General features: G+C 38.0%; 1 protein-coding gene across 1 annotated transcript in view; it reads left to right on the top strand.

Annotated features, from left to right (window-relative positions):
* The window catches only part of MYO16 (myosin XVI), a 580,757-nt gene that overhangs the window by 240,503 nt on the left and 318,470 nt on the right, over nucleotides 1-21,784 (top strand). The window contains exon 11 of the mRNA XM_037800457.1: nucleotides 7,538-7,648. Coding sequence (XP_037656385.1) covers nucleotides 7,538-7,648 — 111 coding nt within the window. The remainder of the gene's footprint in view (nucleotides 1-7,537; nucleotides 7,649-21,784) is intronic.

Genomic DNA, 21,784 nt, shown 5'->3' with positions numbered 1-21,784 from the left:
GCAGGCGTTTTGGTGATGGTTGGATTTGCTTGGAATGTGCCCCAGCCAGCTGTGGGAGATGATTCTGATGAGATGTTCCCATGGAGGCGTGGCCCCACCCATTCAGGGTGGGCCTTTATCAGTGGAGCTATATAAATGAGCTGACTCAGAGAGAGGAGACTAACAGTGCAGCTGGGAGTGATGTTTTGAAGAGAAGCAAGCTTGCTAGAAAGGAACGTCCTGGGAGAAAGCCGTTTTGAGGCCGGACCTTTGGAGCAGACTCCAGCTGCCTCCCTAGCTAGCAGAGGTTTTCCGGATGCCACTGGCCATCCTCCAATGAAGGTACCCGATTGCTGAGGTGTTACCTTGGACGCTTTGTGGCCTTAAGACTGTAACTGTGTAGTGAAATAAACCCCCATTTTATAAAAGCCAATCCATCTCTGGTGTTTTGCATTCCGCAGCATTAGCAAACTAGGACAGCATGTTAGCCTGGAGTAAAGAGAAAGGGCTCTGGAGTCACACAGATTTGCTCTGTTCAAGTTTCAGGTCTGCTCTCCAGGAGCTCTATGACTCTGGGCAATGACTTAACCTCACTAAGACTCATCTGTAAAATAAGTACATGGTCCCAACCTCTTGGGGTTGTTGTGAGGATAACCAGACACGAGGGCTATAATTACAATACAATTAACCAAAATCAGAGTAAAAACTCAATAACATGCATTTATTATTTTTATTGTTATTATTTGTATAGCCTGACTATATATTAACCTTTAGCCTTTACCAGATTAATTAATATAATTCCAGTCAACCTATCCACCAGGCTTTTTTTTTCAATGTAAATGCAGATTTTGAAAAATAATAATACAAAATAATTCTTTATAATGGGCAACATGTCAAAGCTTAAAAATGCTTTACTTTAATTATCTTAATTCTCACATATACACTGTGAGGAAGATATCAGTCATCTGAATAGTTGAACAAGCTTGGACTCAAGAAATTTAAGAAAATTGCCTGGAATCATAATGTTTCCATCACTCCACAACCAGTGCTCTTTCTACGATATCACATTAACTCCCTGGTTCATATTCCATAGCCCTGCTGACTTGTACAAAGTTCTACAACTACGAGAGGAAGTTTGCATTCCACCACTGCGTATACAATATAGGAATTTCTGAGATTGTTAAGAATTCCCTTTTCCTGGCCCATATACGCACCAATGTGCATGTACACAAACCCACCTAAATGCTCAGCCAAGCAATGGAATAGTAAGTGAAAGGACCTGATCGATTTCAGTTTCTAATAAAAACTTCTAACAAATAACAAAAGCAGGAAAAACCAGTTATGCTTTCTAAGCATGATGCTTAAGCTTTGGAAAGCTTAGTCAAATATTTTACACATTGTCGATCTTTACCTCTTACTACCATTGCAGACACCTAGTTTTTCATTATACCTCCTGTTAGGCTTAGGCCCTGGGCTCTCACCCCACCCCTGACCTTAGGAATTCTGCAAGTGTGTGATAATATTTAAAATTTTAAACTTTTCCACTCCCAAGTTCCTGCTCCAAAGCCAGCCAATGATAACCTGCCAACTACCCCCCTTCCCCAAAGTAGCCACAGAGAAATTGCAAACCTAGACTTGCCAGCTCCTCATCCATGGACAAAGAACTTCTGCCAACCCTTCTGTATAAATCCTACTGTGCCCTTGGCTCAGGGCTGTCACCATCTTAGGCTTTAGCCCACCCATGCATGGCTGGACAATCCAGATCCTTTGATCAAGTTTTGGTCTCTTCTCTTCTAATCGAAAAACCTAACACCTCCCTCTTTTATTCTTTATTTATCCATTTTTTTTGTTTGTTTCCACCTAAACTGCTTTATTCCAAGATCCTTTTGCCCTTATTCCCCTTATTCCATTTGTCAGACCATTTCTCTTTTACTCATTGAAATTCTAGTCCCTGGATATGTATTTACCAAACTACTGTTAAGTAAAATAAAATGGCCACCAGCCCACCTTTCTGAAGAGGACTTTTCCACAAAACAAAACAATTGACCAGCCAAAGTTTTCTGAGAAAATGGAACATATCCTACAGGGTTGCGGTTAGCAACACCTGGTGTTAAAACTAGTTTCTGTCCAGTAGAGTTAGCTTATCAGCATGAACAAGCACACCAGAGCTCCCCACTTTGTAAGACCCTCCTATGTAAAATGGAAACTTCATGTCAGCCAATCAGAACATTTCCTTTTCTGGTTCCACATATGAGCTTCCCCCTTTCACCCCCTTGCTGTAGCTCCCTTCCACTTTCTGACAGGATGCTGCCTAATTCGTGAATCAATAAAGTTGTGGGATTCTAAATTTAATGTTATTGGAAAGTTTTTCTTTTATCACTACCAGGCTCTCAGAGAGAAAAACCACAAACAAATGAAAAGACCAAAAAACAAAGCAAAACAAAAACCAACCAAACACCAGTAGAACTGAGAGTACTCAGAGCATTGTTGAAATGGTGGAGACATGGAGTCAGTGAATTCAGAGTGTTTCCTACAGTTCAATTCCCTTTGGATCTTGAAGTATTTCTCAAAAAGTCTCTCCCAAGTCCTTCCTGACCTTCTAATCTGAATAATGTCTATTTTGTGTTCTAGATCTCTCCTTTTGTGGGATAAATTTATGTTCATAAACACCATAATGGTCAATCCCAGACAGGATGTTAAACTTTTCAAATACTCATCAAATACCTGTTTTACTGTTATTATGATTGTTTGGTAGTCATTGGCAGTATACACTATTGAGACTACAACTATAATATATTCATAGATGTACTTTTCTTTCTCTTTCTGCTTGATACCAGCTTTCACATGGCTTTTGAAATCTTTATAAAGAATACGTCCCTTTGATGATGTTGCTTAAAATTGATTGATTATCAAAGCTTCATTCCTGATCATTTTGGAATCTTGGCATGACAAATGCAAGGAATTCTTCCCTTGATCTGGTCAAACACTGAATTGTCACAATCCATTACTATAAAAAAGCAAAAGCAAGGAAGTCTTCACTTTTTAATGTCAGCCTAATACTTTCTCTAGCCCATGTATCAGCTGTGCTGCTTAAAAAGAGGATCCTCCAGCACACTAATGAGATGTCTGATAGCTGTTTCAGACTCGTCAGAACCAATGCGGACTGGTTGTTAGTACTCTTCATCCTTTTTCTAAATGTGCAAACCAAAATTTACATTGAGATCATTAGAGTCGTGGCTTTAAGAGGAATTTTATTATCACAGGTATGAAATGATTTACTTTTGAAGAAAAAAATCTTACTCTTGAATTTTCTCCTTTTTGTGATTACTTGCAGAGTTAAAGATATATATGCCAACTTGCTGGTAATTTTTGTCTTATTCTTGCACTTTTCAAAGTTATTGCAATCATATTATTGAATTACAATATATATATGCATGAATATTTATGTATGTGCATGTATTAGTTTTTGTTAATTTGCAAAGGTATTAGAAAGAAAGGATGTTACATCCATCCTTAAATTAGTGGCAAATTCCCCTTACATGTATTTCTCTATATAAAGACTTTTGCCGATAGTCTTTTCATTTCTAGGCTCTTCATACTAATCCATTTGCACTAATTTTCCAGATTCTTTTTATATCCAAGGACAAACAATCCAGATGTTCTGGTTTGGGATAGAGTTTGTGACCTTGTAATACAGTAAAGTTGTCCATCGATACATAAAACCTTCAATCTTGGCTAAATGAACCCTAAGTAGTAAATCAAGTATATTTAGTAGAACACATGTGAGTATGGTAGCTCCTCTGTCTTGTAAATAGAATGAATCCAATCTATCTCTCCTTATCTTCAGCCCCCTCATTGAGCCACCATTATTTGAGCTTCTTGACTGGTTTTACCACTGTCACCCTCTCCCTTCCCATGCTTCCAGAATAATAGGTTAGAAATGTGAACTGAGCATGTCATACCATTGCTTAAACCTCTTCAACAATTTTCCATTCCCTTTGGAATTAAACATCATTTTTCCATGGCCTACATGTCTTTGCCTACATCTCCAGCATCATCTGCCATTTTTCTCCCTCTCTAGCCACAGGAGCAAACTTTTAGCGCCTCCATCACATCAATATCTTTCCCCTGTTAGGGCCTTTACCACACTTTCCCCCTGCCCTTGGATAATCCTCTCCCACATACAAAGAGCTACTGTTTTTATGAAGGGGGTGGGTGGCCCCTCAGCCAGCATGAGGAGCCCTGGAGGGGGAGGGGGGTTCCGGGAGCCAGTGGGACATGGGGCTGTGTAGAGCTGGCACCTGCCAGGGAGTGGGGTCCCTGCCCGCTCCGGCTGTCCCCCTTTGGGTGTCTGGCCCCAGGAGGCTTCCATCTGTCAACCCTACCTTCCAAGGCACCCTCTGTGCTGGGGCCACATGGAGGTAGACATGACTGGAACCCTCTCACCCCGACACCACCAGCAAAGGCTCCTCCTCAGACTGGCCCTGGAGGACACATTTATGGGCCAGCTGCTTGGGACAGGACAAGGCACAGCCTAGAAGGGCTGAGCAGCAGGCAGATCTGATCTGGAGCTGCACCAGCAAGCTTGAGGGGGAAGCCACGGGGACCTTCTTCCAAATCCTACCCGCTGCTGGCATGGCTGCCCCTGGGCACCTACAGTGCATCTGGGATGGGGGTGTCTGCAGAGGGCCTGGCTCCCAGAGCTGAGGTGCATGGTGGCGGCGTGGCCTGGGACCAAGAGAAGGGAACCTTCTGGAGCCAGTCCACCCCTGACACCCACCATGCTGGAATGTAGGGTGGCAGGGCCCTGGAGTTAGAACAGGAGAGCCCAGCTGCAGCCACCTGGGGGTGCATGTCATGTTTAGGCCAGAGTCCAGGACAGCTGGACAAGGGGACTGTGGCAGGCAGGAGTCAACACCATGTTTTGGAGGCACAGGGGTCCATGAACTGTAAACACTCTGAGGTAAGAGACCACCTTCCTTTTTAATCCATCTTTATACTAAATCACTAGTGCAAAGCCTGGCAAAGAGTAGGCTAGCAAGACAAAATCGGCAAAGTAGTCAATATATGCTATCAGATTTCTCCATTGTTTACTAGAATTCCCCAGAAGAAACTGGCTGGCTGGAAATTCTGACAGGACCCCATGCTGAAGTTGAGTCCAAATTCCTCTTCTGACCTCTGAAATCCTTAGTTCTGGCTTTTAAGACCTCCAACTGATTGGAAGAGGAGACTTCCTATTGCTGAGGGCAATCTGCTTTGTTTATCAATCTTAAAAGTGATCAACTGATTCTAGATTTAAATCCCATCTCCTAATACCCTCACATTAACAAGCAGGCAAGTGTGTGACAAAACCACTGAGCCTCAAACATCGCCAAGTTGACATATAAAATTAACCAGCACAATTAGGAAGGAAAAACTGACAAATTATTACCTATATGCTATCAGATTTATTCACTATCTTCTAGAATTCCTGCACTGATACTAATGGTTATTATCCCAGATTCTGCTTCTGATTCATGAGCTGTGTGACTCTGGGCAAAACATCCAGCCTCTCTGGGCCTCAACTGCTTCATCACTTAATTAAGGATGTTGAATTGTATCAATGAATTTCAGACTTTCAGAAATTATTATTTGATAGCAGAATCTTCCTCAAAAAGAAATATGTGATTAAAAAAACCCAATTCCGAAAGCAGATTAAAGCTGAACATCTTCGCTGAGAGCAGCAGAGGCACATCCAGAACCGTCCTCACGCGGCCTCCTCGTTCCCCTCCTCCAAAGGCAGAACGTAAGGAAAGTTTGCAGAAGTTTATTATTGCTGTCCAAGGTCCTTTCTAGATGTGTTGCTAACTAACTAACAAAGGATCTCTTGTCTACCTAGCCAAGAGCAGACTGTGTGTCAAGTCCTCCACATAAATTTAATTCTCACAACCACCCTATGAGATACATACTCTTATTTATCATAACTCATAAACCAGAACTGAAAGAGGCTTAGTTTAGTGAGGTTAAGAAAGAAAAATGTTCAAGATCTCATAGCTTGGAATTCACCCAGAGGAATACAAATAATTGGTATCTTAGACTGAGATGAGCTTTAATTTTCAAGCATTCAGAATGTGAAGACCATTAGTTCTTCATTTAAGGATAAGACCAAAGACATTTATCACTACTTTAATTTTAATTCTTCTCCCATGGAGAAGGTGGGGAGGGAGGAGGGAAGGCTTGTTCTTGATACTTCCAAGGTCTGAAATATTTCAAAAAATTATTTTTTAATAAAAAAACATGCTGTTATCACAATATTATGTTTCCTACTTACAGAAATGGTTTTCTCTCCAATACCAGAGAAACTACTTCCATGACTCTGCCAACTGGTATACATAATAAACCATTCTTCTGACTTTTTGAAATTTCCAATAAAGAATTTGAGTTTTTGTTATTAATGCATTAGGCTTAGGAACAATCTGGGACAACAATGTACTGACTTCATGAATGCTTAGGAAAAAACACATTTTGGAAAATATTCACTAATGTCAGAACAGTTCTAAATTTACTTTTTTAAAGGTGTAGTATTTTTCCCTCTCTAAACATTTAATTGATAAAGAGTAATATTTAAGTTCAAATTATTCAGCAATAGTATATGCAATTAATAAATAAATTTGCTGTTATTAAACATTTACTAGGAGCATCAATTAACTCAAAGGGACATTGATAACAATATTCTTGTACTTTATGACTGCTCTGTGTTTGGCATGAGGAAACCAGTGCTGTCATGTTGAAATACCAAATGTATATGTTTTAGACTATATCTTGAATACATAAAACTAAAGATTTCCCGTATTTAACCTGAAGATGATAGAATTTCATCTGAGTAAATAATACAAAATCATCTTTCTAAAAATTTGAAATAGTGTCCAGTTTTTAAACTGTCATTGTGTAAAAATTGAAAAGTGAACAATTTTTTTCTTTAGACAATGTTATCTTACTCTCATGGCCACATTAACCTTAAAAGTAATACAGAGTAAAATAAAAATGCTCAAGCCAAAGACCTGGAATTTCTTTTTAAAATCCAGTCAAACCTGTATGCAGAAACTAAATTCCATGTACATTCCTTCCTTACCCTGTCAACAATAGTAATGTAAAAAGTTCCGCCTTAAGCTTTGGCAATACTACATATACATTAGCTTTTCAGCTGCCAGCCTTGCAAAGGAAGCAATATACTACAAAACTGTTTGAATTATAAGTGGGAGAAAGGAAGCGTCAACAAGCTGAAATGATTTTGACACACTTAACGACTTTGAATGACATATGGTAACATTTGGGGAGTGTGTGTTTGTGTGAGTGGGTGCACACACTCATGGTGTCAAACAGAAATTCTCATCTGAATGCATTTCTCCTTGTGCTATTGAATTTTTTTCCTTTTAAGTGAACCATTTCATCTTTTAATAACAGTTTCAGACTTATGTAGTCTTTAAACTTTTGATGTGATTGAAAATGGAACATCCAACTGTGAAGAAAGTTGATTGGAAAGCAATTAGAATTGATTATGCTTATTTTTCCCCACCAGGTCAAACTAATGCCTCCTGCTCCAAATGATGACCTGTCAACGCTCAGTGAACTCAATGACAGCAGTCTGCTTTATGAAATTCAGAAGCGCTTTGGGAACAATCAGATATACGTGAGTGCCTTTGAAATTGCTTTTTGCAGTGTCTTTGTCCTGTTTTGTATTTTTATCACCCTTCAGTGCTGCAAATGTTAGAAGTAGCAGGCTTAGTGGTGATTCTGATCACATTGATGACTTAAAGTGAATTTCTTAGAGTTCAAGTTCATTTTTCTGGTTCAGTTATAAGGCAAATTCAACAAAGATCCTTATTTCTGGATGATTACCTTAAAGCTAATACCCTTAGGGTAGGCATGAGTACTCAACACTGCTAAACTTTTTTGTTGCCCCGATTGCTTTGAAAGAAGGTCTTGTGACAGAATAGAACCAGGATCTACAAATCACTTATAAAAATGCTGTCTCATCTACTTTAATTTAACTTGCTTGATCTGGAAATGGAAGCCAAAGAGGTTAAGTTTATTATTCATGTAGGACTCCCTCTCGATGTGCATGAAAAGACAAACTGGTGTTGTTCTAAGTTTTCAGAAATGTCTTTGTAAAGTAATTTATACACAGATCTCTGATAATAGTAATCAAAAATATGATTTAGATGACAAATTGAAATGGAGAATTGATTTTCTGTGATTCTGTCTTCTCTTATATGCATTACTTCTTTCCAAACTGGTAACAATTTAGATATTCTGTAATCAATTTCTCTATCTCTGATTTTGTTATATTCAAAACAGAGCAATTCAATCAGAATGTCTATAGAGAAATCTGATTATGCACATCTCTGCTTTTTCTCTTGGATAACACCCTTTTTTTTCTTAGTCTATTGAGAAATTGATTCAGTGATTTTCATGTAAAGTGAAGTCTGAGATTTCCTTACAAGTCATAAATTGTCAGATGCTGATTAGCTTATGAAAATGCAATTGCCTGCCACTCTAAATACACTTAAAATTAAATAATTCTATCAAAATTAATGGAATTGAGTCATTGGCATAGAGTGGTGAAACATGATTACTTAGGTCTCTGATAATACTCTTACTTTTCTAAAGTGCATATTATTTTCATTCTATTTTTGTCTCTTTTACTAACAGTGTGTTAATTCTTGTTTTTTCTTTTGTTTTGTTCTTTTACTTCTTAATTATAGTACTGATAGACCATGCTTGAAATTTCTTGCATTTCTGTCTCCTTCAAGTTTTACAAGTGGCTCGGTCTCCTAAAAGGCTTTAATCTTCTCTCCATGTCTGTTGCCACCATCCTCATCATCATCCCTTTTCTTGACTTCCTCAGTAGCCTTCTAACTTTCTAAGGAACCCTCATTTCCTTCCAATCACAATTAACCAGAGTAATTTTTAATTAAGAACAAATGAAAGCTTGATACTCCCAAACTTAAAATTCTTTTGTTCATCATGTATCATGGGAGGAAGACCACAATCCTTGTTCTCAAGTCTAGAATTTAGACTATGAGATTCTGCCAGATATCGCCCTTGAACAATATCATTGATTACTTCACTACTAATATATCAATTATTTTGAATATTGCCCTACTTCTTGCATTAAGCACTTTCCTTAGACTGTTTTTCTTTCTATTGTTGGGGAAATATAATTAAAAACAAAATCTTCTCCCAACCCAGAAAACATCTCCCCAAAGTTAGAAGAAAAAGGAAAAAAATATATTATTGAATAAGCATTAAACTAGAATGTGATGCATCACAGGCAAGATGCAAAAAGATTGCAAATATAGAAAGAGAGCTCATCCTTTTTATGTGGCTAAGTGATACAACCACCTCCTGGGAATTATGCTAATTTCTTTCCAGGAAATTGGGAGAGAGAGAGACCTTATCTTCCTTGATCACCTATCCAAAGGACAGTGAAAGAATTTACAAATACAGGTTTTCTGAAGTAAATACTAAGAGATGAGAGGGAAGAGGAAGTCTGCTCCCTTCAGCAGGGAGAATTAAGCCTTGTTTATTTTTAAATGTTTTCTTACCTTTGTACTACCCCCATGAAATATTTAACCTGATAAATACCCATTCAAGTATACTTCAGATCTTTATGTAAACCTTCCCAAACCTTTGAGATTAAACTGGACTATCATTCTTTAGAGCATTTATCACAGTTTGTGTTAATAGACCTCACTGGTGATTTAATTTATGGCTGGCTTTTGTGCTAGACTGTGAATTTAGTGAAAATAGAGACCATGCTGATTTTTCTCAACACTAGGCATGGCCCAGTGTTCTCCAGTTTTAACTGACACATACCTCCTACCTGTGTATCTGAGTCATGGATCTAATTCATCTACACTATGGACCTCTTCACAGATACTCCTTGCTACACTTGGTTTCTCTCTCTCTGTCTGGATAAGCAGAATCAATGTTCCCTTTTTTGCAAAAATTCATGTAAAATCTAATGGACCTCTCTGCATGGCTTGGTTTTCCTCTTCTCCATGCCTGAAATATTTAAGAGTTATATAGGCTCAGGTCAAGATCCACTTCTGTTATGACAGCACAAGGAGCGCTGCTGACCTGCTGATAGTAAAATTGGTGACAATTAATTTTAAAACCAACTATTTAAAGCTTCCAGAAATGGTCCTAAGGACAAACAGCAATGAAGAAAAACCTATTCAAGAATATCTATAAAAATTCAGTAAAATGGCAAGAGTCTGTGGTATTTGAACCAACACCCGTGTTCCCTCCATGCTCCCCAGCTCAGCAAGTCACAGACTCCACTGCAGGCTGCTGTAGCCATGAACACAGGGCTCCCAGCCAGAAGACTTTCTTCCCAGGAGAAGCAGGAGTCCACTCTCTCATCCTGCCCCCAGGAACTTGCTAAGGCAAAACTCTGTGTAAATGAGTTTGAGAGTTGGGGGCTCCCTCTGCCCAGGCCCCATCAAGGATAGAGGCTGTCCCTGGCTGAAAATACCAGGTCTGTGACTAGGGCCCCATCAAGGATAGAGGCTGTCCCTGGGCTGAAAATACCAGGTCTGTGACTAGGGCTGCCATCGCCCTTGCCCTGGCTCCCGAGGTGGAGGTTCCACACCAGGAAAGGCAAGCCTAGAAAATCTCAGGATGCTTCCCAGCTCCACCAAGTACTCGGCTCCTGGTGACACTGGGGTGTCCCTCGGCGAGAAGTTTGCCATTGCCCCCATCCCCAGCTCCAGAGCCAAGGCTCAGAGCTTTTGCTGAAAATAAATATCTCCTAATCTCTTCCCAAAGAAACTGACTTCATTTGCAACAGATCATGGAGAAATGCAAGACTAAGGGCTCTCTTAAGAACAGTGGAGGTTGCTTGGAAGGAAATTTGGAGGAGAGAAGCAGGGACTGAGAGAGCTGGCAGGAGCCCTCCTGGGGTCTGAGCAAACATCCTGACCTCAGAAGCTATTCCTTCAAAGGCTTCACAGTTTATTGGATTCCTCTATAGAGCAATTTATGCCCTTGGGCATTGCTGGATAAAACAGAGCAATCGGCCTTCAATTAATGGAGTTTGGCCACATAGTTGTGGTCAGGAAAGAGGAAGAAAGCCCTACAATACCACTGCTACCCCTGGGTGATTGTGGGCACATCCAAGCATCAGAGGCATCAGAGGCTGGTGGCTTCCCTAAAATAATCCAGTGAATCACTAAAATAAATGAGCCAAGAATAATAAGCACCCCTCCTGGTGGGGTAGGGGTTTTCAACAAAAGTTATGAGACATAGAGGAATATGTATGCAGAATATAGCTTCCACTGCTACCAACTGGGCCCAAGACCTCATATGTTGTGACAATGACTGCATTTTGCACTAACCTTCAAATAAGTGTGTGTGCTTCCCATGACTTCCCCCATTCTCAACACAGAAGCCAGAGTTTTCCTGTTAAAATGTGTATCACATCATGTCATGTCTCTGCTCAATGGCTTCCATTCCATTCAGAGTAAAGCCAAAGTCCTAACGATGACCCATGGCCTGAGCACTTTGTCCCTCCACCCCTTACTTTTTTGACCATGTGTGTTGTAACTTTCCACCTGGCTCACTCTGCTACAGCCTCACTGTCCCTTGACACATTTTTGCCAGAGGCCTTCAAGGGGAATCGCTGGACCTCCAGATAAACTCAGACCTCCAGATAAACTCAGAGCTCCCTCACTGCTGCTAGATCCTCACACCAACGTCGGTGATCTTGGAGGCCTTTATGGATCAGCCTGCTTAAAATCTCAACATGTGATTCATAATCCCCTGCCTGCTTTGTTTTTCTCCACAAACATCACTTTCTACCATATTGTATATTTTACTTATTTAAATTATTTATTTTCTTCCCTGCTACACAGACATGCATGCATGCACATGTGCACCCACGCACAACCACTAGAATGCAAGCTCTGTGAGAGAAGGTAATTTTGTTTTGTTTGTTGCTGCACACTTAGCTCTTAGAATATCATATGGCACTTAGTTGGTGCTCAGTAAACATGACTGGACCTCTGAGAACTAATACACACTTTTAACACAAGAGAAAGCAGTATATCTTTATTTATCCATAAAAATCAACTAAGGCTGGGTTGAGCAATAGCTTTCATCAGAGCCAAGGATAAAATAATTCAGTCAAATTAGTGGTTTAAGCAGTACTTTCATCTCTTCTTGTTGTAGTCTGACTTGTTATGCATATGATCTTTCAAAATGAACTCTAAATTGTTCTTTTGATAAGTGTATAGAATTTATTAAGTGAATAACATGAGATTTGGGGGGTTTCCATACAGTCATAGCAGTTGGAAGTTCCCAAACCTTCAAACAGAAAATAAATTGCAGGTGATGAGACACATGCTCACCAGGCAATGCTCAGAAATAAAAGTGCTGCATTCCCTGCCAGCAGTAACAGAGAAATGGATATACAATCAAATTTCTTATGGGCAAGAGATAAGCATGTAGGCAGCTTTCTCTTTACAAACTTGCTAGCTGGACTTTAGATCCATAAACAAAAACCCATAAAATAAACATCAGCGCTCCAGTAACATCTGGTTAGCCAAGACAGTGCTAAAACTCATTTAATTGGCACTAAGCAAACCAGAATAAAGAAATATTGCATGACAGTTCCTAGTATAAGAGGCTGGTTCATCGCAGGCCCTTAATAACTTGTAATATTATCCTCAGATTGACCCCACTGGATGTAACAACCACTTGATAACTGAGTTTTCTTATTAAGAGCATTTGAAGAGTCTAAAGCCGACAAGCTGGTGGTGACAAAGGTTGAATTTTCCCTCACTTCAAGGACATTTGAAATGATGCAGATAGATACATTTTTCCCAAACTAATTCTGCCTCTTAGCCTAGCTATCTAAGCCCTGTCTATGATAAATTTTGTATGCCTGCTGTATTTTTCCATATATGCCACCCAGCATACAAGATCCTTTTGAGCACTTAATATGTCCAAGTTATTGAAAAAAAAAAACCAATATATTAGAAAGATGAGGTAAAAGAAATCTCTAGCTTTCTACAGTTTTCATTATTCTTTTTCTGAAGTACATTTAATAAGTTCTATTTTATCAAAGAAACTGCTTCAAAATATTGCATAAAATTATACAGTCATACTCTATGACTTTATCATTAACATTCAAATCACATTTTTATAAGCCTTTTTTATTATAAAATATTTTTGAAAGACAATCTTGAAATCTTCCAATAATTAATATTTAAAGCATGTTATTATATTTATAGTAATATAAAATTATATCTAAATAGAAAAATGCAATTTAGAGATATTTTGCTTTTATTTTGAAGATCCTAATCTTCCTCAATTAGTAGATTTCTCAATTCTCTCTCAATCCACTTTCTCACTTCTTTTTTCTTCTCTGGAATTTAAGAGTAATCAAATCATCAGATGCTATACTAATAAAGTCCCCATTCTGTTCTATTACTTCACATATACTTTTTTTCTTTGTGTGGGTGTAAAATACTGGTCAAAACTTTTTAAAAGTAAATGTTGTGTTGAATTAAAATGTATAGATAGAAAAAATGCACAACTCATTAGTGTAGGGCTCAATGAAGTTTTATTTGGTGAACACACCTGTGTAACCAGTACCCACATAAAGAAACGGGATCTTAGAAGCCCTCTCCTTATTTGTTCCAGTCATCTGACATCTGTGAACATAGATTGGTTTTGTCATTTTTTTAATTTATATAAAAAGAATCATCCAGTAGGTTCCCTTTTGTGTCTAATTTAATCTTTCACTCAATATTCTGTTTTTGATATTCACCTATTCTGTTCTTGGAGCAACAGTTCATTTGTATTCCTGTATAATAAGCTACTGTATGACTATATTCTGATTTATTTATATACTCTACAATTGAGGGGGCTTTGAGTTGGTTCCATTTTTTGGTTATTGTGACTAATACTGCTGTGAACTTCCTTATGCCCTTTGGAGGGTGCTCATATGTAAGTATTTCCTTGGAGTAATTACCCAGGAATGAAAGTCCTGCATCATAAGGTATGTTCAGCTTTAGTAGATACACCCAAATATAGTTTTACTAAGTAGTTGTACAAATTACATTGCCATCAACAGTGCAGAGACTTTTAGCTTACCCACATTCCCACCAACACCTAGCCTGCACAGCATTTTCGCTTGCTTTATTTTTTAAGTTCTAGCCATTCTGGCAGTTATGCAGTGGCATCTCATAGTGGTTTTATATTTCTCTGATGACTAATGATGTTGACCAATACATTCTGCTGCTGCTTTGGTTGTCTTCTTTTGTTAGGTGATTGTTCAATTATTTTGCCTTTGTTTTTTTTTTTTTTTTAACAAATTGGGTTTCTTTCTTTCTCTTTTTGATGTATAGGAGTTTTTATTTGTTCAGGATGTGTGTGCTTTTTTAGATAGACATATTTCAGGTATTTTCTCCCACTTTGTGGCTGACATTTTACTATTCTTATAGTGTCTTTTGATGAAGAAAAGTTTGTAATTTTTACAAAGTTCCTTAGGGTTACTGCCTTTTGTGTCCTTGTTAATAAATAGTGGCCTTGGTCATAAAATATTCTCCTTTATTTTCTTCTTGAAGTTTGATTGTTTTAACTTTCACATATAAGGAATATGACCCATGTAAAATTGGTTTCACACTGGCATAAGAAGGGGGTCATGCTTTATTGAAAAGATCAAGCTTTTACCACTGCATTACAATGGCACCTTGTAATAAATCAGGTGAACATAGAGCGTGGGTCTGTTTCAGTTATCAGATTTCTGTTGTATTAGTCTGTTTGTCCTTAAAAAAATACCAAACCCACCCTAATCAAGATGGTGGAGTGAGAAGATTCAAAGCTCTGTCCACTCACAGATGCTTTGAATAACCAAAAGAACTGGTAGATACATCTTTCTCAAAGCTCCAGAAAACCTTTAAAGGCTTGCAGAAGTAGGACAAGTACTGAATCAAGGAAAAGCTTACACAAAAGCATACACCCTGGCTGGCCCTTCCACCATCCCCTCACCACCTCTGTGTGGAGCCAGCCTGTGCTTTGAGTGTGGGCCCATGGTCCTGGTACCAGAGAGAGTAGAATAACCTTCATGCGCATACTGGGGCCATGTATGCCTGGCCCAGTCTCTCTGGTAGTGGCCTGAGGGACTGAACCAAGGTGCACATCCCAGGCTTGTGTAGAAGGCCTCTCACAGAGCTCTGCTACAGAACACTGTGGGACAGCAGTCAAGTAGTGGCTGCCTGGGGTAAGGAATTGCTGGCTATAAGATATACAGTGCAATGCCCAAACAGTGAGGAAACTGTTTCCTAGGGGAAAGGGGATATTTATATCCATGTAGAAAAGGGGAGATTCCTAGGACCAGATGCATGCCCAGGACAAGACCCATGTGTAGAAAAGATCAGGGAGAACCTTAGGTTTTGGCTACCCCAGAAAAACATGTTCTTAAACTTAATTCATCCCTGTGTTTGTGAACCCATGGTAAGTAAAACCTTTTTTTGAGATTACTTCAGTTAAGATGTGGCCCAGGATGGGTCTTAATCCTATTACTGGAGTCCTTTATAAGCAGAATGAAACTCAGGCAGAGAAAGCCTCAGGAAGTAAGGAGCTGAAATTCAGCTGGACCCAGAAGAGACCTGAGAAGCCAGGAAAGGTCACCACATGCATCGTGACAGAGGAGCCAAGGACCAAGGACCACTGGCAGCCAGCCCCAGATGCCACAGTCTTCTGGAAGAAAGCATCGCCTTGATGATGCCTTGATTGGGACTTTTCCCTGGCCTCAAAACCCTGAGCCATTAAATTCCTGTTGTTTAAGTTATCCTATTGCTTGGTATTACTTAAGCATCCAAGGAAACTAAAACAATTGGCAAAGATGTTTTCTTTATTTCTGTCCTTTTTTTTTTCTTGTTAGCTGCTTATATTCAAGGGGAGCTATTCCATAGCAATAATAACAATACCTGGATATAAGCTTAAGGAAGAAACATCATAGAATCTAAATTCTTGCAATAACATATTAATATATCAAATGTCTAGGTTTCAGCAAAGGGTTACAAGAAGAAACAGGAAGCAATGGTCTAGGCAAAGGAGAAGATTAAAGCCTTAGAAACCATCAGTGAGGAGGATCAGATCTGGGAAATACCAGATAAAGACTTTTTAGAAAATGTTTCTAAATATGCTCAAAGAGTAAAGGAATTCATAGACAAAAAAACTAAAGGAAATCAAGAAAATGATAGATGAACACAAAGAGAATATCAATAGAGAGATGGAAACTATGTAAAGGAACTCAAAACAACCGAAGATTGTATTAACGGAAATTAAAAATTCCCTAGATGGGCTCTGCAGATTATGGCTGGAAGAAGAAAAAATTAGATAATTTGAAGATAACACCATTGAAATCATTCAGTCTGAGGAGGAGAAAGAGGAAAGAATGAAGTCAAGTGAAGAGAGATGAGGAAGCTGTGGGACACCATCAAGCATGTCAATATACATCAAGAAGGTCCCAGAAGGAGAAGAAAAAAAAGGGGGAGCAGAGAGAATATTCAAAGAACTAATGACTGTAAACTTCCCCAATTGACCAAAAGACACAAATACACACATTCAAGGTGCTCAATGAACTCCAACAGAATAAACCTAAATAGGCCCACATTGAGGCATGTTATAATTGAATTGCCAAATGCTGAAGATAGAGACAATTTTAAAAGCCTCAAGAGAGAAGCAACCTGTCTGTCAAGTACAAGGGCAGTCCCAATAGGATTAAGTGTCAGGTACCCAAATCATGGAGGCAAGAAGGCAGTGGATGACATATTTAAAGTGCTGAAAGCAAAAATTTCCAACCAAGTATTCTATATCTGGAAAAACTGTCTTTCAAAAATGAGAACGAGATTAAGACTTTCCTAGATAAACAAAAACTTAGGGAATTTGTCACTACTAGACGAGCCCTACAAGAGATGTGAAAGAGAGTTCTGCAGGTTAAAAGGAAAGGACAACAGAGATGTTGGGCATCCCTGTTGCCGGGGATGAAGGGCAAAGGGAATAGGGGGTGTTCTAGTTTGCTAAAGCTGCTGTTAGGCAAAATACCAGAAATGGATTGGCTTTTGTAAATGGGATTTATTAGGTTAAAAATTTACAGTTCTAAGGCCAAAAAAAGTATCTAAATCAAGGCATCAACAAAAGGATACCTTCACTGAAGAAAGGCCGATGGCGCTTGGAAGACCTGTCAGCTGGGAAGGCACGTGGCTGGCATCTGCTGGTGCTTTGCTCCCAGGTTCTGGTTTCAAAATGGCTTTCTCAAAACTGTCTCTAGGCTTCTGTCTCTCTTAGCTTCTCCCTCGCAGCTCCTGTTCATCCTCCCATGGCATTTCTCTCTAAGCGTTTGGGGTCCTCTCTTAGCTTCTTCAGAGCAAACTCTGGGCTTCATCTCTGAGCTTAGCAAGCATCTTTCTGTCTGCATCTCCAAGCATCTGGGGCTATGTTGGTTCCTGAGCTCCCTTAAGTACCCAGTAAACTAATCAAGACACACTTTGAATGGGCGGGTCATACTCCAAGGAAATAATCTAATCAAAAGTCTCACTGGCAGTTGGGTGGGTCACATCTCCATGGAAGCAACCTAATCAAAAGATCCCATCCATAATAAGTCTGCACCCACCAGAGTGGGTCAAAATAATATAGTCTTTCCTGAGGTCGGTACACAACAGTCTTAAACCAGCACAGGGGTAAATGCATAATGGACGTAGGGTTTCTGTTTGGGGATATGGGACAGTTTTAGTAATGGAAGATAGTGAGGGTACTGCAGTACTGTGAATACAATTCATCCCAGTGAATGGTGTGCTTGGGGAGTGATTGAGATGGGAATGTTTATATGTATATAAGTTTCCACAATTAAAAAAAAAAGGCCCGCTAAAGAGACAATGACAGTTAAATGGAATACATGATCCTGGACAGCATGTAATATAAGAAGAGAAAAGGTTAAAAAGGTATTGGAACATATGAAAAACTGGAACATGGACTATACGCTTTATGTCAATGTTAAATTTCTTGAGCTTGATAGCTGCACTTAAGGTGGTTACATATGTGAATATCCTTGGTCTTAAAAAGTGTACATGGCACTATTAAGTAATCAAGGCGCATGATGTATACAACCTACACCAAAGTATTCAGAAATGAGTTGATAGATAGGCAGACATGACAGATAAATGGATAGATTGATGGAATGGTAGACTCATGGATAGATTGGTAGAAAGTTATGTTAAATGTAGCAAAATGTTAAAATGGGTAGATTTTGGTTTCTGTGGGGTGGGTTAGGGGTGTGTTGGAGTTCTCTGTATAGGGTTTGTATTATTTTTGTAACTGGTAAATTTATAAGTATTTCAAAATTAAACATTAAAAAATACCAAAATATCTTAATTATTATATCCGTATAATAAATCTTGATATATGAGAAAGTAAGTTCCCTGTCTTTGTTCATCTCCAAAATTGGCATGGGTAAACTTTATTTCTTGGATTTCCATATGCATTTTAAATTCTATTTATCAATGTCAACTGGTTTTTCATTGACATTGCACAAAATCTGTAGATCAGTTGGGAATAATTGTAATTTTTACAATATTTGGTTTTCCAACTCATGAAATGGTATGTTGGTCCTTTGATCACCTTTAATTTCTCTCAGGAACATTTTTAAATTTTTTGTATAGAAGCATTCCCCATTTTTTTCTTATATTTATTTCTAGGCATGTTTTATATTTTGATGCTATAATAAATGGTATTTTCTTAATTTCATTTTCTTATTGTTTATAGTTAATATATGCAAATACAATTTTGATTTTTCTATATTCATCTTTTATCCATCAAACTTCTTAAATTTATCTTTAAATATTATTAATTTATCTGGAGATTCATTTGGATTTTGTCCAAATACTTTCAGTTAGTCTGTAAATAATGAGACTTATTTGTCTCTTTCAAAGCCTTATACTTTTTGCTTTCTTTTCTTACTTTATTTCACTGGAAAGGACTGCCAATGAAAAAGATATTGGAAGTGGCAATAATAGGCATCCCTGTCTCATTTCTGGTCTCAGGGAAAAGCTCTCAATTTTTTATCATTAAACAAGTTGTTTGCAGTCGGTATGCAGTTAAGTGTAGTTCCTTTTATTAGAATAAGGAAGTTCTATTGTACTAATGATTTTCCAAGTTACTAGTATTTATGAATCAAGAAAAGGCATCAAATATTATCAAATGATTTTTCTGCATTTATAGAGATGATCATATGATTTTTCTTCTTTATTTTTAATATCATAAATTGCATTTATTGACTTACAAATATGAATCCACCTTGGATTTCTAGAATAAAACCTATTTATTTGAGATGTTGAGATATCCTTTTACTAAACTGCTGGATTCAATTTGTCAATATCTTGTTTAGGATTTTTGCATATATTTAAATGAAAGAGATCAGTCTGTAGTTTTCCTTTCTTGCAATATGCTTTTTTTTTAATTTTTTTAATTAAGATTTGTTCACATACCATACAATCATCCAAAGTATATAATTCATTGATCACATTACCGTCATAAAGTTGTTCATTCTTCATCACGCCGATCTATTTTTTTTAACATTTTCATTGTACCAGAAAAAGTGAAAGCAAGAATGAAAAAAAAACAAGAGTAAAAACAGAACACCAAATTGCACCCACTGCCTTCTTCCTTTAGTTTTTTTTTTTGTCCCTTCTTCTGGTTTGCTAATGCTGGCGGAATGCAAAACACTAGAAAAGGATTGGCTTTTATAAAAGGGGGTTTATTTGGTTACACAGTTAAGTCTTAAGGCCATAAAGTGTCCTAGGTAACACATCAACAATCTGGTACCTTCACTGGAGGATGGCCAATGGTGTCGGGAAAACCTCTGTTAGCTGGGAAGGCACGTGGCTGGCATCTGCTCCAAAGTTCTGGTTTCAAAATGGCTTTCTCCCAGGACATTCCTCTCTAGGCTGCAGTTCCTCAAAAATGTCACTCTCAGTTCCTCTTGGGGCATTTGTCCTCTCTTAGCTTCTCCAGAGCAAGAATCTACTTTCAATGGCCGTCTTCAAACTGTCTGTCATCTGCAGCTCCTGTGTATTCTTCAAAGTGTCCTGCTTGGCTGTAGCTCCTCTTCAAAATGTCACTCACAGCTGCACTGAGTTCCTTCTGCTTGTCAGCTCATTTATATGGCTCCACTGATCAAGGCCCACCTGAATGGGTGGGGCCACACCTCCATGGAAATATCTCATCAGAGTCATCACCACAGTTGGGTGGGGTGCATTTCCATGCAAATCTAATCAGCACCAAAACATCTGCCCCACAAGACTGTATCAAAGAATATGGCTTTTTCTGAGGGACATAATACATTCAAACTGCCACATCCCCATTTTTCTACTCATCCATCCATACACTGGACATGGCTTTCTCAATCATATTGTCACCCCTCATAAGCTGCATTGTTATACAATCATCTTCAAGATTCAAGGGTTCTGGGTTGTAGTTTGATAGTTTCAGGTATTTACTGCTAGCTATTTCAATTCATTAAAACTTAAAAACGGTTATCTATATTGTGCATAAAAGTAGCCACCAGAGTGACCTCTCGGCTCCTTCTGGAGTCTCTCAGCCACTGAAACTTATTTCATTTTACATCCCCCTTTCAGTCAAGAAGATATTCTCTATCCCATGATGCCAGATCTAGATTCCTCCCCAGCAATATTAGTTTTTATATCAAGTGTATGCAGTCTTCTTAAAATGAAATAAGAAGTGTTCCTTCTGCATTTTCTGAAATAATTTTCATAACACTTGTTCATTTCATACATCAGTGTTGGAAAGAATTCCAGTAAAACCTAAAGTTTTGTGTTTGGTTTGTTTGTTTTTGGAAAGATTTTTAGATATAGATTCAAATTCTTTTACAGAGTAAGAACAAATTAGATTTTCTATTTCTTACTGTGTGAGTTTTGGTAAGATGCACTTTTTAAGAATTGTCCACCTTATCTATATATCCAAACATAGTAGCTAAAAAATTATTGATAATATCCTTTTACATCTGTTTTCATGCTACTGGACCTGTAATGATGTCATAGTTTTGTTGTTGGTAATTTGTGCATTTTCTTTGGTTTCCTCGATCAGTCTCGTTTTAGGATACCATCAATTTTATTCAATTTTTGAAAGGCTCACTTTTTGGCTTTTATTTTCTTATTTCATTGATTTCTGCTTTTATATATATTATTTTCTTCATTCCACTTATTTATATGTAATTTAATGTAATTTCACTTGGCCCTTAAAATATGTACTTATATCATGAATTATCTTACTTTCTTTTTTCCTAATACATACATGGTAGGCTATAATCTTCTTAACAAGTTCACCTTTAGTTGCATCTCACAAATTCTAATATACTGTACTTTTATTTTCACTTAGTTCAAAATACATTCTTATTTGCATTGTGATTCCTTCTATCAGTCATGGGTTATTTGTAAATGTATAATTTCTAAACATTTGGTGACTTTCCAGGTATCCATTATTGATTTCTATCCTGTTTCTTCCAAGATCAGAGAATATATTCTGGATGACTCAAATCCTTTCAATTTAATTGAAACTGGTTCATATTCAGTTTTTAAGTGTTGGTGATGGTGTTCTATATAACTCAACTTGTTAATTATTTACTCCAAAATTTTGTTAGTTTATTCCATGAATTACTGTAAAAAATGTTAAAACTACCCACCGTCATTGTGAGTTTGTTTTTTCTCCTCTAGCTGTCAGTTTTTGCTTCATATAT

This window comes from Choloepus didactylus, chromosome 12 (assembly GCF_015220235.1).
Source record: "Choloepus didactylus isolate mChoDid1 chromosome 12, mChoDid1.pri, whole genome shotgun sequence".
Taxonomy (NCBI): Eukaryota; Metazoa; Chordata; class Mammalia; order Pilosa; family Megalonychidae; genus Choloepus; species Choloepus didactylus.
This window is presented reverse-complemented; position numbering and strand designations above follow the sequence as displayed.